The 14,558-nt window shown below is 35.6% G+C and overlaps 1 protein-coding gene across 2 annotated transcripts; it reads left to right on the top strand.

Annotated features, from left to right (window-relative positions):
- The first annotated feature begins 69 nt into the window (after window positions 1–69).
- LOC145693726 (single-pass membrane and coiled-coil domain-containing protein 4 homolog) lies at window positions 70–14,236 on the top strand. 2 transcript variants are annotated; one of them, XM_081770018.1, is made up of 3 exons: window positions 70–218; window positions 4,434–4,543; window positions 13,048–14,236. In XM_081770018.1, the coding sequence occupies exon 3, from the start codon at window positions 13,074–13,076 to the stop codon at window positions 13,254–13,256; it is 183 nt and encodes a 60-aa protein (XP_081626144.1). In that variant the 5' UTR covers window positions 70–218; window positions 4,434–4,543; window positions 13,048–13,073; the 3' UTR covers window positions 13,257–14,236. The 2 variants fall into 2 exon arrangements, with proteins under 2 accessions (XP_081626144.1, XP_081626145.1); XM_081770019.1 differs by having other exon boundaries at window positions 213–350.
- The last annotated feature ends 322 nt before the right edge of the window (window positions 14,237–14,558 follow it).

The following is a 14,558-nucleotide window of genomic DNA, read 5'->3' as shown; positions in this document are numbered from 1 at the left end:
TTACTTCTCAATGCCTCCAATATGTATTCCTAAATCAAGTTATTCCTTAAAATCCACAAATAATACTCGAAATTTATATTCGGCATTCCGGTTGAAAAATAGGTGAGACATGAGTACTGGCAACCTTTACATTGACCACTTGTTTACTAAATAGAAAGTGGTTTACACGTCGCCTGCTGGTGCGAACACGTCAATGGGCTACGTGAGTTTATATCTAGGTAAACAACCCTTTTTCCCATTACATTTACTGCTGCTATTTTACATGTTTAACCGTACAATAGTAGGCATAACTCATATGGCTCAATAAACCTACATTTAATAGTATTCGAAGTTCAATACATCCATTTATCGTAAGTATTCTGCATGTTACCTCGAGTAGATTTCTGTATTCTTATTTTTCGGTGCAGTTAAACGAGGGTCCTATTTGAGAAAATTTTACGGTAAAATCCGTGATAATAGTTTACAACGCTGGTGTAGCAGTAACGAAGAAAAATAGGTTCACTATTTTTCAAATTTGCGAGTGAAATACGTCAGAAGGAAAGATTTTTGTCTCAGTATGTAATTTGGTACATTTTGCGAGTATGTACGGTAATAGTTAAGAACAGCTACTTCTCATCTCCCGTGCACGAGGATACATCTTACTGTTGCATTACCTAAACAAGCTAAGTACAAGGGCAAGAACTCAGTGTATTACCTACTTTTTAACATCCTAGATAGTCAATGAATAATGCCTGAAAGTATGGCGTTTCTCGTCCTTCCCTAAATGGGAAGTACGGCTCCTTAACTATAACCGTATGTACACCAATAGAGAATCATTAAATATACCATGTCTTTTGGAAAGAATCGACTTTTGCTACCTGCAAAAAATCTTAGGTTATAGGGGACCTTGCAGCTCTCGATGCAGGTTTACTTCAGGTCTCCCGATACAGATTAGTATCTAGGCTGGTGCCTTTCTGTACTAGTTTAATTCACATGCCGTTGCCAAACGAGCGATAGCGAGTGCGGGCGGGTTAGAGCCCCGCAGGGCACGTTGTTTTCTGTCGTTATTACAGCTAAATGGAAAGTGTGACCTGTGTTCTAGAACCTTGCCCATATAAATACAATGCTTTCTCGGCAAAATTCAACACAGACTCCGTATAAAAAATATTCTCTGTATCTTGGTAAGATGCTTGGGTGAAAGATTTATTTCGTCACCCACTTGATATCTACGAGGTCAGTAATACAGAGATTGCAGGAGGTAGTTTAAGAGACAGATTTATTTGAAATTCACTAATTTATCAAATTGTGTTGTATTTTTATGTTCTTTCTAAAGCATCATGTTTTTATTAGTGTTGTATATTCATTACAATCATCACATGACACGAAATTTTTCAGTACTTGGATTAAAGTTTAGCATTTTTTTTTCAGCAGCGAGGCTGTATGAGACGTGGACCTACAGCTTAAGGGAATCCGAGCTACACGTGGTTTTCAGTACTGTTTCACTTGCACACAGAAATAATTAAAACAGTTTTGATCTTCAAAAGCGCACAATGCTTCTGACACAGGAAATATTACCGCAATTTGGCGTTCACTGTTCTGTCAAATTCTTCTATGTTATTACTTGTGTTTATAGATAGGTTTTATTTATTTATTTGGGTATTATTTAGTTTCTCCCCCAAATCACTTGGTAGTGACTCTGACTTGGTAGAGATTACGTTCGTTATTTGTAATTGTGATGAGTGTAAATACAGGGTGGACATACGGTAGAAGAATTACAATGCATAAGACACCAACTAACCCGTGCTAGATGGTCACTAAAAAGCACGAATGCTACCCAACCGAGTAAGGGCAGGAGTGCAGTAGGAATGTCCGAGCGACAGCGAGGGGTGCGTATGTATGGAGGAGGCGCGCAAGCGATGATGTTAATAGTGAACGAAGCAAAGGAGGAAACGGAAGACTTCCGAGAAAACCTCGCACGGTGTTCTGTCCACCACCAGCTTACTTGGCGAGACCTCGAATCGATCCAGAGCCAGCTATCACTGAGACACCGCAGCACCACACAAATATGCTATGTCCTATGCATAACCTGCATAATTAGTCAATCTTCCAATTCACTGTAAATTGTCAAAATATTGGTGAGCCTATTCTCAGCCGGTATCAATAAAAGAAGTGAATAAAGATACGAATCATTTAAGTTCTCTGCGGCTCTTCACTATTGGTACATATATACAATGTTTCAAAATGAATGATGTAATTTTGGACGCTAATAATTACGAAACATGGGACGTGCCGGCAAGGAAGTGAGTGTTGTTTGAATGGGCGTGGCCTAGAATTTCAGAAAATCGCCGTTAGATGTCAGTGAATGCGTTTTCTCTGTTTGCAGTCAGTCAGAAGTAAGATGGCGTGCGTCCGCTCAACAGAAGGCGTTTTGTGTGCTGCAGTTTGGAAAGACTGAGTCAGTAATTTCGATCCAGCGTACTTTTCGTTGGTGTTTTGGCATTGATCCGCCTGCACCCAGAAATACTCGTCGTTGGTATCGCCAGTTTGTAGAGACAGGATGCTTGTGCAAAGGTAAAAGCACAGGTCGACCTTGCACTTGCGATGAAATGGTGGAAGCAATTTGGCACCCTAAAACTAGACGATTTTGTGTATATTTTGCAGTTTATACCATTTTTGTAGTATGTTTTTACCAGTACATATAGACTTTTAAAATCAGATCATTCTTTTTTGAAACACCCTGTACATGTGCAGAAAATACTTTTGATTTCAAGAAATCATTTACATTGCTCTTTCCTGTGTTTATAATGTAAGTGCTTATAGATCTTATAGATGGTTTGAGATACAGGAAAATTTCACAATGCAGTTCACATGACTTGTGTTGGTTGAAACTTTTTGAGTTAACTTTACAACGCCCGCTCCAGCAGGTATAATTTTTAAAAGGGCCCTACTTATCGATGCGCAGCTGGAGCGTGTCTTGTAAAGTTTACCGAACTTTTTTTTTTTTTTTTTTTTTTTTCAATAAAAATATCTGGTTTAAACCAGCCAACCCTGGTTTATTGGCATGTTGTGTATTGTCAGCAAAAGAATTTCATTTGTGTTGAATGTATACAAAGCGTGTCCGAATGGACCCTGCCCCTGATGGGAAGTGAAATTACAGGCCAACATGACACATGGACAAAAGAAAACAGAATATCTAAGGATCAAAAGTGTCACAGATGTTAAGGTTAGTAGTGACCATAGTGTTGATTACAGGCATTCCACTGCTTCAGAAGAATGATTTCAGCGATGGACTGAGCTGAGTCATTCTATCGCTGCGCCTTTCATCTCATCATTGCTGTGAAATACTTTCCTCGCTAGAAATATTTTCAAAGGCCTGAACAAGTGAAAGTCGCACTGTGATGAGGCCAGGCTGTTGGGTGAGTGAAGCAAAACCTCCCGTCATTTCTTCCTTAATCCCTCCTGCATAATGCCCATTAAATGCAGTTGAGCATTGTTATGAAGTGTAAAGATACCGAATGTCACCAATACGGGACTTTTCCCTCGTATGTCCGCATGCAATTCGTTGAGCGTCTCGATATAGCTCTGCATTTACTGTAATGTCGAGTTCCTTGAACTCTTCAACAACAACAATGGTCCTTCAGAGTTGAGAAATACTGTAAGCATAATATTGCCACCGGACTGTAGAGTTTTCATTTTCTTCGTTATTGGTGATGACAGATGCCTCCACTACTGGTTCCTGCTTTGGTTGAGGGTTCAAAATGGTGGCACGAAGCCTCGTCCCCTACCATAATGCACAGAAGAAAGCGTCGTCGGCATATCGACAGTGGTGCTGCAGATGCACCCTCGTGGAGATGCCTTTGGTCTGCTGTAAGAACTCACTGTTTACGATACAACAGGTTTCTCCGCACTATAAAGTGCATTGTTCCCACGGAACACCAAATGCCATGGCCTGGTGTCTACTCGCGTATGGCAGTGTCAACTCTTGCTATAATATGTCATCACTGATTTTGACGTGTCCTGGCCTGAATATGGTGAGTCTATCGTGTATTCCAGAGTTTCCCGGAACATTCGTGCCCAATTGTTTAGAAGGTTCTTTGATACATACTTCTCTTTATAAAATTATACCCAATCTCTTGTAAATTTCACTGGACAGACATCCGTCTACTGACAAGAATTGAATCACAGCCCGTTCATAAATACGGGACGGGTTTTGCAGTCATCGACATACCTTTTTCCGTGCACCAGTCAAACACCACACATTAACCGCTGTTCTGGTATGTATCCACCTCTAATACTACCTGTTGTATCACTCGCCCAACGTCCACTTTCCTCAATGTTCAGTAAAGTGCGCTCTGTTGCCTGGGTAGGTTTTAGTTCAACACGCTTTGTGCACAATATAACAGTTTGCGTCAGTTTTAAAATTATTACAGTTTATTAATCTTGTTCGTTCACAGGATTGCAGTGAGTAGAAACGACTCCATTGAGAGGCGTCTGAGTGTTCTAAATGACGTCAACTGTTAACTGACTATAGTCAGCAATCAAGACAGGGAACGAAATCCATTAGGTATTCCTTTAAATACTCTTTCTCCTATTCGTCTAAGTTAACTTAGTTATTACTATCCTTCGTGTGTATGAATGTGTACTTAACAAATCTTGATATAAGGGAAATAATGTGAAATATAATTAGTTAGAATTATTTTAACTATTTGCTACTTGATTTAGTAAGAGGTGCATATCCAATCCGTATATTAAAGTGCTAGATTTATATGTTTGGGGCCAATGCTTTTCACAATGACATCTCGGAAACCACAAACTTTAGAAAGATGCCGTTTTCACTGATCGATTGCAAGTTTTGTTAGGTTATTCGATTCTAATTGAATATTCAAGAAATATGGCCGTTATTTCTTTATTGCATTTTTAGAGATACACTGTAAGTGTTGAAATTTTAAAAAAGTAAAGCATCATATCCTATGAATTATACATTCCAACATCACACATTTGTTTACCGGGTTTTGTATCTCTTCAGTGTTTGTTTCGTGGGCAAATGTTAATAATAAAAAAAAAAAAAAAAAAAAAGAATGATAACCATTTCTTCAGTCTAAGATGAATCTGTATTGTTTGGAATATTTTGCTCAATGAACACCATATATAACTGACATTATAATTAATTGTGTATGTAATGAGTTTGCTCATTACTGCATTCAAAAGAAGAAAGTAAACACTGATCGTACATGAATTAGAAACTCCTACCAGAAGTGGGCTTATATCTTCCAAACCGTGCGAGATATTGAAAAAAATAATCGAAGAAATCTCCCCTTTATGTCCCTTGCCTGTTTTTATCAAGACGTCCTTCACTTGTGTCTGTAAAGGGGCATGTACAGATGTTGTGAAGAATACAAGGGCAGTCATGCTGATATGTGAATGATGCACTGTGTAGACAGCGCAGGTTAATGCTAGTATTCATAAAAAATGCTGACGCTAAAAGTACCTTTAAATACCCAATTGTACGTTTCGGCAAAAATAAAATCATTGCTTTCCTCAGTACTAAGTCCTTCAGAAAACTTACCTTATGCCGTTGATTATCTTTGGAATATGATTGTTTTTTCTTAACTGCAGTGGTCGTTCATAAAATTATCTTTGTATTTTCTTCATAAGCAGTATCTGGTGTTACTAACAATAATTATTTCTTAGTCCCACTTATTTTACTTAATGTTCTTTTTTCACTCTACGAACAAACGTAATTGGTGTAAGAAATGTGACAGTGTTGTAAATGTACATAAACAACATTATTATTTCCTGACTTCCTTATTCTAAATCTTTACCTTCACTCCAATGGTTATCATACGCAGGCTGAAAGAATTTCTGGTGAGATTTTTTTTTTTTTTCCGAAATTCACACAATTGAATAATTTTGGTTGCTTTTCGGTAAGTTAATTTTTTTATGAGTGTTTTAATTATTGCTGGCACTTAATATTAATAGGTGCGGAACAGTGGTGGAAATCAGGCCAGTGTTCCGCAAACTTTTCCTATTCGAGGCACAATAAATTATCCATGGCTTAACACGGCACATCAAAACTTGATTCCCCTGGAAAACGTATTATGCGACATTATTAATGTAAATGTGAATTGTAATCAATCAACTATTAGTATTACTACATCTATTATTATTATTGTACTAGCAGAATGTCCGTTTTCTGCACGGAAAGAAAAGAGTTTATGGGAAGTTTGGGAAAAAAAGTTTATTTGAAAGTTATGTACATTTCAAAGTACTTGTTGATGTAGTTTAAATTTCGCAGGAAATGCATATGCTCTCATATAATCGTTTTAAAATAACTTTCCCTTTATTACTGTTTTATTTTGAAACTTAGCTAAATCGAATTCTCGCATGATATAGTCATATTCTATACGTTAAATATAGCATACAAATTTTCATGGTTTTGTGAATGAGCGCTTCAGAAAAAAATGGTAACACTTGCAATAATGGAATGTATATAAACTGTTCGGAGAGAGGGTCAAACTTCTTAGAGCAAGGAAACATTTAAACTCTCTTTCCATGCTCTTAGATGTTAAGTTTCAGAAAATCCTGTCTTTTCCATTGTTGAGAGTCTGAAAAGAACATTGGTGCAAAATTTCCTTTATTACGCTCAATTGTTTCGAAGTTCTGGTGGACGGCAGGTAAAGTTCCAAGCTTGCTTTTCCCCGTAAGCTTCATATTTCGTTAAACGCTGTCTTATCCTCAGCTTAGGGTAGTAAATTTGTGCAAAATTTTATGTATGTTCCACTAGCAGAACCTGCGCTCTCTACACAGCGCTTCATTCACCTATCAGTATGAATCTCCTTGTCATTCCTCGCAACATCTGTACATGTCTCGCGCCAACTGAACTTTGTGGTGAACATCGTGTGCGTGGATTTTCTCGTTTCGTCCCACTTTATTCATCCCACCATTTCATTCATTTCTCATCATCACCTGTAGCCTAGCTAGCATAATCGTGGGACGTAAAACTCAAAGGTTTCATTTTCATTTGTACATGTCCCTTTACAGACACAAGTAAAAGACGTCTTGGTAAAAATCGGCAAGGAGTACCATAAAGGATAGATTTTTTGGATTATTTCTTCAATATCTCGCACCGTTTGCAAGATTTGAACCTACTTCCGGTTGGAGTTTCCAATTCATGTATGATCAGTGTTTTCTCTCTTCTTACATGCAGTATGTGGTAAGGAATACTACATACACAATTAATTTTAATTTCAGTGATATATGGTGTTCATTGAGCAGAACACTCCAAACAATGAAGATTTATCTTAGGCTGGAGAAATGGTTACTCTTTGTATTTCCTTATCATTTAGCCATGAAACAAACGCCTGAGAGATATACAACCCCTATATACAAATATGTGGTTAGAATGTATAATTCGTAGGATATGATGCTTTGAGTTTGTATTATTATTATTATTATTTCAACACTTCCAGTGTACCCCTAAAAATGTAATAGAGAAATAATGGCCTTTTTAATATTCAATTAGAAATCGACAATGTACCAAAAAAAAAAAATCGGAATTCACTAGTGAAAACGGCACGTTTCTACCACTTGTGGTTTTCGAGATCTCATTGTCGAAAGGATTGGAGACAAACATATAAACCTAGCATTTTAATATATAGATTCCAACTGGGTTTGTTAAATGACGAAGACTTTTTTATGAACCCTTTTCTCTCGCAAGAGTAGTTTCCTAATATTCTGTGTTTTCCTGAGCCTCGAGTTCAGCGGTAACATTCGTATAAATTACAAGTTACTATTATGCTGTGAAACTCGTCACATGTACAAATAGCTTCAGGACAGCAAGTTGATTGAGCTTAAAGTATGAAATCACTTTGTTCTTGTCCGGCCTGTTCCAATAAGTTTCCAAAAATAAATTCTTGAATACAGAGTGATTTTGAAGTATTGTTTCAAATTATAACGGAGGGTGCTCTATTGAGGAATTAAATATAGCCGGCTATGATGTGCGAATCCAGAATAAGGAGATATTCAAGTAATTCTAAAAATATGAACTAGGTCATTTAATTGCAAAATAATAAACACTTATATGGTGGAAGTTACAGACATGAATTGTGTTAAGTATTACAAGTACACACTTACCGCGCCCAGGCTATTCAATTTTAAACATTTAAACAGTCATGGACTTGAAAGCAGAAAGGAGAAACTCCAGTCTTGCAAAGTAGCTGTGATAGCAATTGAACTTGCGAAGTCGTAACATCTCACATTTAGGACGTTAATAAAGGGCAGTGCGATGGAGTTCTTAACCTGTGTTTAGTTATGTGATACTTAAAACTTTGTGATAATAATGGAGGCCTATATGACTAACATCTGATATATCGGTTTTTTTTTTTTTTTTTTTTTTTTTTTTTTTTTTTTTTTTTTTTTTTTATGTATGCGAAAATATGTTGACATCAGGGACATCATTCTGTAATTTCAGAAGATATTACTTTTGTATTCTGTTTTTGGAAGTGTCATGAATTATCATCTGCAAAAGTGATGAAAGGGACTGCAGGCTTTCGAAATGGGCTATGGAGAAAAATGGAGAGAATTAGCTGGATCGAGCAGGTGTTAGAAATGGTGAGAGAGAAAAGAACAGTTTTAGATATTATTAAGAAGAGGAATAGAAACTAATTGAGACATTGGCTAAGAACGAACTGTATCATGAGGGACGTGCTAAAGGGTATGATGGCAGGAAAGAGAGGGAGGGACGAAGGAGACTTCAATTAATGGACGATAACAAAACAGAAACACAAAAAGGTAAGCGGAAAACTTGGAGCATGTAAGCTTCTCAGTTGCGGCAAGTGACTTACCAATAATGGCAGAATACCGATGATGATGATGATGATGATGATGATGATACATATTCTGATAGTCGTAATATTGCTGGGTTGCATAAAGGATACTTTATTAACTCTATTAGATTTTGCAAAACAAAGACACTTGTATAAAAAGAGGAAATATCGTTACATGTTTTGGTGCATCAAGAAGTTATATTTTGCTGCTCTACGTGACAATCTAAAACATTTTGCACAATACTTCTTCACATATAGAAAGAGAAGTATTCGAATCCTTCATTAATATCAAGGATTCTGAAATAAACTTGGATAAAGGTAGCCTAGACAAACAATGAACCACATCAAACAAGAAAATCTCAGTCCGTCAGTTACTGCACCGAAACTTCCTCAGTATCAAGTTTATAAACGTCACAAAACATCCATCTAGCTCCCTGTTAATGAATATAGAAACACTGATGTTTCAGAAAAGAATATGGCAGCTACCATACATTTATAGTAAAGTGCTATGTGTAGAGTTTATCAATTCTCAAAAGAGGGTAGACGTTCTAATCTACTTAATTTTGACTTTAAATGCTGAATTTACCTTTTCGTGAAATACAAGAGAAATAACATACATATATATTAGAAATAATGTAAGTAAAAGGCTAAGAAACCGCACCGCAAGAAACAAACTTCGTGGAAGAAAACACACTGAGTGACAAGATGTTTTACTTCGTACATTTTTAAAATTCTTTTTATGGTTTAAATCCTTTTTGAAGTGTGCCTAGGCTGACGATGAAGACGATGTTCTTCGAAAGTACTTCCTAGAGATGAGGTTTGTTTCTAATTATTATCATTATTTCTAATCATTATCACCGCTCGCAATATAATGATAATACATATATATTGTCCAGAACAAAGATCTTCTGGACAAAATAAACAGTGTAGAATAAAATAAAGCAGCAAAATACAGCGCCACGATGCACCAAAACGGATAACATGATTTTTTTTGTTGTATATGCATTGGCACGTTAAAATGTATGTTACTGTAAAACATACCAATAGTTTTGTCCTCAGGTTCTAGCCCCTGAGCTGTTTCATGTGAAAAACGTGAAATAAATCGAAGATTCTGGATCTTGTTATCAATAATGTCTACCTCACAACCCAGCACATACTGTTTTCTAATTAAATGGCTCTGTCCAGAATCTGGAGCATTTTGTTTCTAAAACATAAATCTCAACGAATCTTGCAGTATTCACTATTGTAGTTAGATTTTATATAATTCCAGCAGTTTGCATTGTTGCCTTCCGCGAAGTATCTAATGAGGGTGATTTAGAAAAATTTAGGTAGTACAAATGTGTTAAGTCTTATTTTATTTAGTAATATTTTTGAGAACACTGTATAATCTGAATACAGATTTCACTTGTTATTCAAGATGGTGATTGTTCATAAGAACGTGGAAACAATGCAACATTTCCTACAATAATAGTAGTTTTAATTTTTTTGTTAATGAGTGCAAGAATATTAGTGAACTTCTTACATTTCATACTACCATGTTTTAGTTTTTTAAGCATAAGTGATAACAAGCAATTATTGAAATGCAATAAATTACAAAAGGAAGCATTCAAACCTTTCATAGTTTTATGCAGTCATAACCAATTAAAATTAAGTTATCAAGAACATATGCAAATTACCATAGTGAATACTACAAGGTAAGTTGATGCCAAACAATACAGTAATATATGCTCTTCGTATAAGTTATTCTCTGTTTCTTTGTGCTCTGTCTTAAACGACCATAGTTAAGTTTCCCATCGCAAAATGTCGCAAAATGACCAGTAGAACTTATCGTGTTTTCTGTTCTAATCTGGCATGAAGGTTCTGTATTACACTGGATATTTTGTTTTATTTTACGTCGATTGTCGAGGCTTTAAATATTGAGAAAGTGTTCTTCATAACAGTGTAATTAATTCTTAATTGTATTTTTGGTTCAAAACAAATTTTGAAAGTTTTTTTTTTTTTTCTGAATCGTGTTCACGTACTTACGTCAGTGTTATTCAAAGTATGATTTCCGGGGCACTAATTTCAACACTCTGGCGTTTTGCGACTCAAAGTGCCAATAAATACTCAAACAGCAGCCATTTCGTTATTCATGAACATTATGAAAATTAAGGAGGTCCAGGGGTGCACCCAGTCCGGATCAGCACAAAACTTTGGAGGCCGCGGTGGCTCAGTGGTCCAGCGTTCACCTCTGGTGTTTGGGGTCCCGAGTTCAAACCCTGTTCCCGCCAAGTGAACTTTATGGTGGACAAACACCGTGTGCATGGGTTTTCTCGGGGTTCTCCCGTTTCCTCCCACTTTCTTCATTCCACCATTTCATTCGTCCCTCATCATCACCGTCTCCTTTAGCGTATCCGGCATAACCGTGGGACGTAAAACTCAAAAATGTCATTTCATTTTCATTTTTAATAAAACTACTTGTTTAGCAGATTGATGGAGTCTAAAGATTTGATTTTATACTTCATCTGTATTTTACCTTTTTTTATAAAAACTATATATATGTATGTAGTTAGGTAGTAGCACTTGACAATTATTTATCATATTTTCAGATGCAAAAAAATACCGGTTCAGTATTACATAGACGTAATATATTGTACTGTTGAACCACGCCTCATACTTTAGACTCCACCGGAATAAAAAATTGAGTGTGCACATGGCAAGGTCTAGTTGAGAACCGTTCTAATGATGTTAACACAATTAGGCACTTGTAAAAATTCCATTTAGTGGATTTAAGAGATCAAATTATGAAATAAGTACAGGGGCCACTTTTTTCTTTATTCTTAGCAAAAGGAAATCAGTGGACAGGGATGACATTCTGAAAACGAGAGAGAAATTAATATTCTAAACGAACGTTTCTGAAACTGTGGTCTGCGAATTAAAAATAATACCCGATGCCTCATATTGTGATTCTCTTAGATTAAACATAAAATTCAAATGAATGGCGTATCACACACTATTGAGAGTTTCAAACAATTCAATGAAGTCAGGTAGACAGTAAAAAGGATCATGCGCTAGAAGTTTCAATTTCGTCCGGTAGATGTGAACCACTATAAAACGTTTACTGCCATCTAACGGTGAGACGTGTAACTTTTATTCCTTTGCATAAAACAGACTTCGAAAATTAGCATTCGTTATCGTGTGGAGCAACGGATAGCCATAAATCACTGTTAAGATGTTAACGAATTTGGCCGATTAAATCGCTTAAATTGTCTACTGCGAGAAGTATTAAAAAATTTGCTTTTCTTGAAAATTTATTGTGTGGGGCCGCGGATGGACGTTAATCGCCGTTACCCGTTAAAATGGTAACGGATTGGCTCCGTTAACAAACTTGGTAGATATAATTGCTCTAGCTGTTTATGAAACAAAAACAAACTTCAAAAATTCGCTTACATTCAAGAGCTATTGTGTGCGCTAACGGACAAACGTAGGTCGCCGTTACTCGTTAAAATGTTAACGGATTGACTCGATTAACGAACTCTGCAGAGTATTTTACATCTAATTCTAAGAATTCCAACACTTTTTGCACATTTACTAGCTTTAACTGTCAGTTGTCCAATGGCGTGTTAGGACTAACGGACTGAGACTCATGTACCCTGAGATTTACAATAACTCTATATCGTGGCCGAAAAGCTCAAGATATTTCAGAGTACCTGATATTAGAACTACAAATCTAGATACGAGGTGTATAAAGGTACTTTTAAGTTAGTTAATTAGTGCTCATTGAGACAACTTAATTCTCGTTGTTTCGAATTCATCACTTACCAATATATCATATGAGAACTTTGAACTTATCAGTTCTGTTTGATAACATAAACAAATAAAAAGTTTCTATATCAATTTCCTGTTCGCTTTCTTTTTGTCAGTTTTCCTTCTTTTCTTATTTATTAGTTGTTGTATTACATTAGAATAGTATTATATTTCAGCATTCGTAGATTGCCAGTGGACGTTAAATAAAGATAATAGTTAATAATCATATGCAGTTGGAGGTTCAGTGTTTTATTTGAACGTCATGAAATACAGTAATGTAGCAGAAGTGTATCCGCTGTTTAGATTGACAGATGAAAACACAGCTGGTATTATTTCAACATTGAAATTCGGAGGAGCAATATAAATGCATGAATAAGGTTAGTGAGTTAGCCCTTTAAGAAATATGTACCAGGCATTATATGTATAACATGTTAATAATTTCGTTGTCTTTCCACAGAGCGAGAGCTTGTGTAAAGATTCAAAATGCGTCAGTTGAAGGGAAAAGTGAAGGAAACCAATAAACAGAAGAAAGAGAGGAAAAAGGAATTTATTGAAAACAAGAAGAGAGTGTTTACGGTCGCCTTGCCTGCTCTAGCCGCAGTGTTTCTCCTCATTGTGGTGTTTGTATACTTGAAAACCCGCCCACGAACAGAGATTGATTACTAGTTTCTAATTCCTCAACATGTATACGATGACTGTTAATGTGTCTGTTGCAAAAGTTTTGGGAGAAATAAGTGTTTTCCATTGCTCATAAATATGTGATAAATAATCCTTTCATACGAAGTGCTCATTGAAGAAGCAGAATTGGCGTTGACAGATATTCAGTGGTGCTACAAATACTGATTTAAAACTTTATAATACCTCGGTATTTAGAATTCAAACTATAAACCAGGATTCAATATGGTTGTAATTCGTATAGAATATAGCCTTCCGTAGAGCAAAAGTGCTTATAGTTGCTTCCAATTTGATAGTGTTTTTCTAAAGCCTATAGAAATAGAACAGAAGATAACAATAGAATTTTAATATTGATGTAAATATTATCCAAACATTGGAATTATAGGTAGATTAGCAATATTTGACCATTAGGATACGACGTGATAATTAGTTGTCGTAGAATTTTCTAAGAATCCTTTTTAAAATTTTATTTGTGGTTCTTTACTGCCTTCATACAGGGACCAAATATTTAAGATGGAATGTACAACAACGATGTTGCGTTTAAAAGTACTTTGTCCACTTGACCACAGGTAACATCTGTAATTATATTAATATTTTTGAAACTTCTGTCAAGAAATTAATTTCTTTATCATAGAAGTCCTTGATTTATTTTGGAATATGGTTAGGTTTAAAAACAAAAGTACTTAAAAGTAAATTTAGTTATAATTTCTAAAAACAAAAATGCGAAGTTGAAGTATACATTCATTTTATTTTTATTTTTGGGTCTGTTTATGGTTTCTTGTGATTTCTATTTTTCTTTCTTGTTGGAGAGGATGGTATGTTATTCATCTGAAACGTCAAGTTTCGCCTTGTATTGTTTTATTTGTTTGAACTCTTGTGAATGTTAAATGAAGCATTATGATTATTTTTATGTCAAATATATATGTGTATATATGCGGAGATTACGGAGAAATATAATGTATTGAAAGTTATTGCTGTGTTTCATGTTAACAAAGCCTACTACTACACCATGCAGTCACTAGCGGAATGAAGACATTTTTAATAGAACTTTTATCTAAGAAAGCAAGGAGAAACAATTTTGTTTTTAGTACTTTATATATTTAATTCGATTTCTGGGGTTCCTTAATTAAAAAATAATTGTATTGTAAAGTTCTGCTTTTGCAGGTAAGGTATAGCAACTTATACTCGGGAATTGTTTTTTCCCACTACCAAGTTTAACTACAAACTCTTCCCTTTTATAAAAATCACTGTGATGTAAAAACCCTATAAGAACTGGGTAAAATATGGTATCCC

The sequence above is a fragment of the Thermobia domestica genome, chromosome 8, assembly GCF_964235325.1.
Source record: "Thermobia domestica chromosome 8, izTheDome1.hap1.1, whole genome shotgun sequence".
NCBI classification, from domain to species: domain Eukaryota; kingdom Metazoa; phylum Arthropoda; class Insecta; order Zygentoma; family Lepismatidae; genus Thermobia; species Thermobia domestica.
This window is presented reverse-complemented; position numbering and strand designations above follow the sequence as displayed.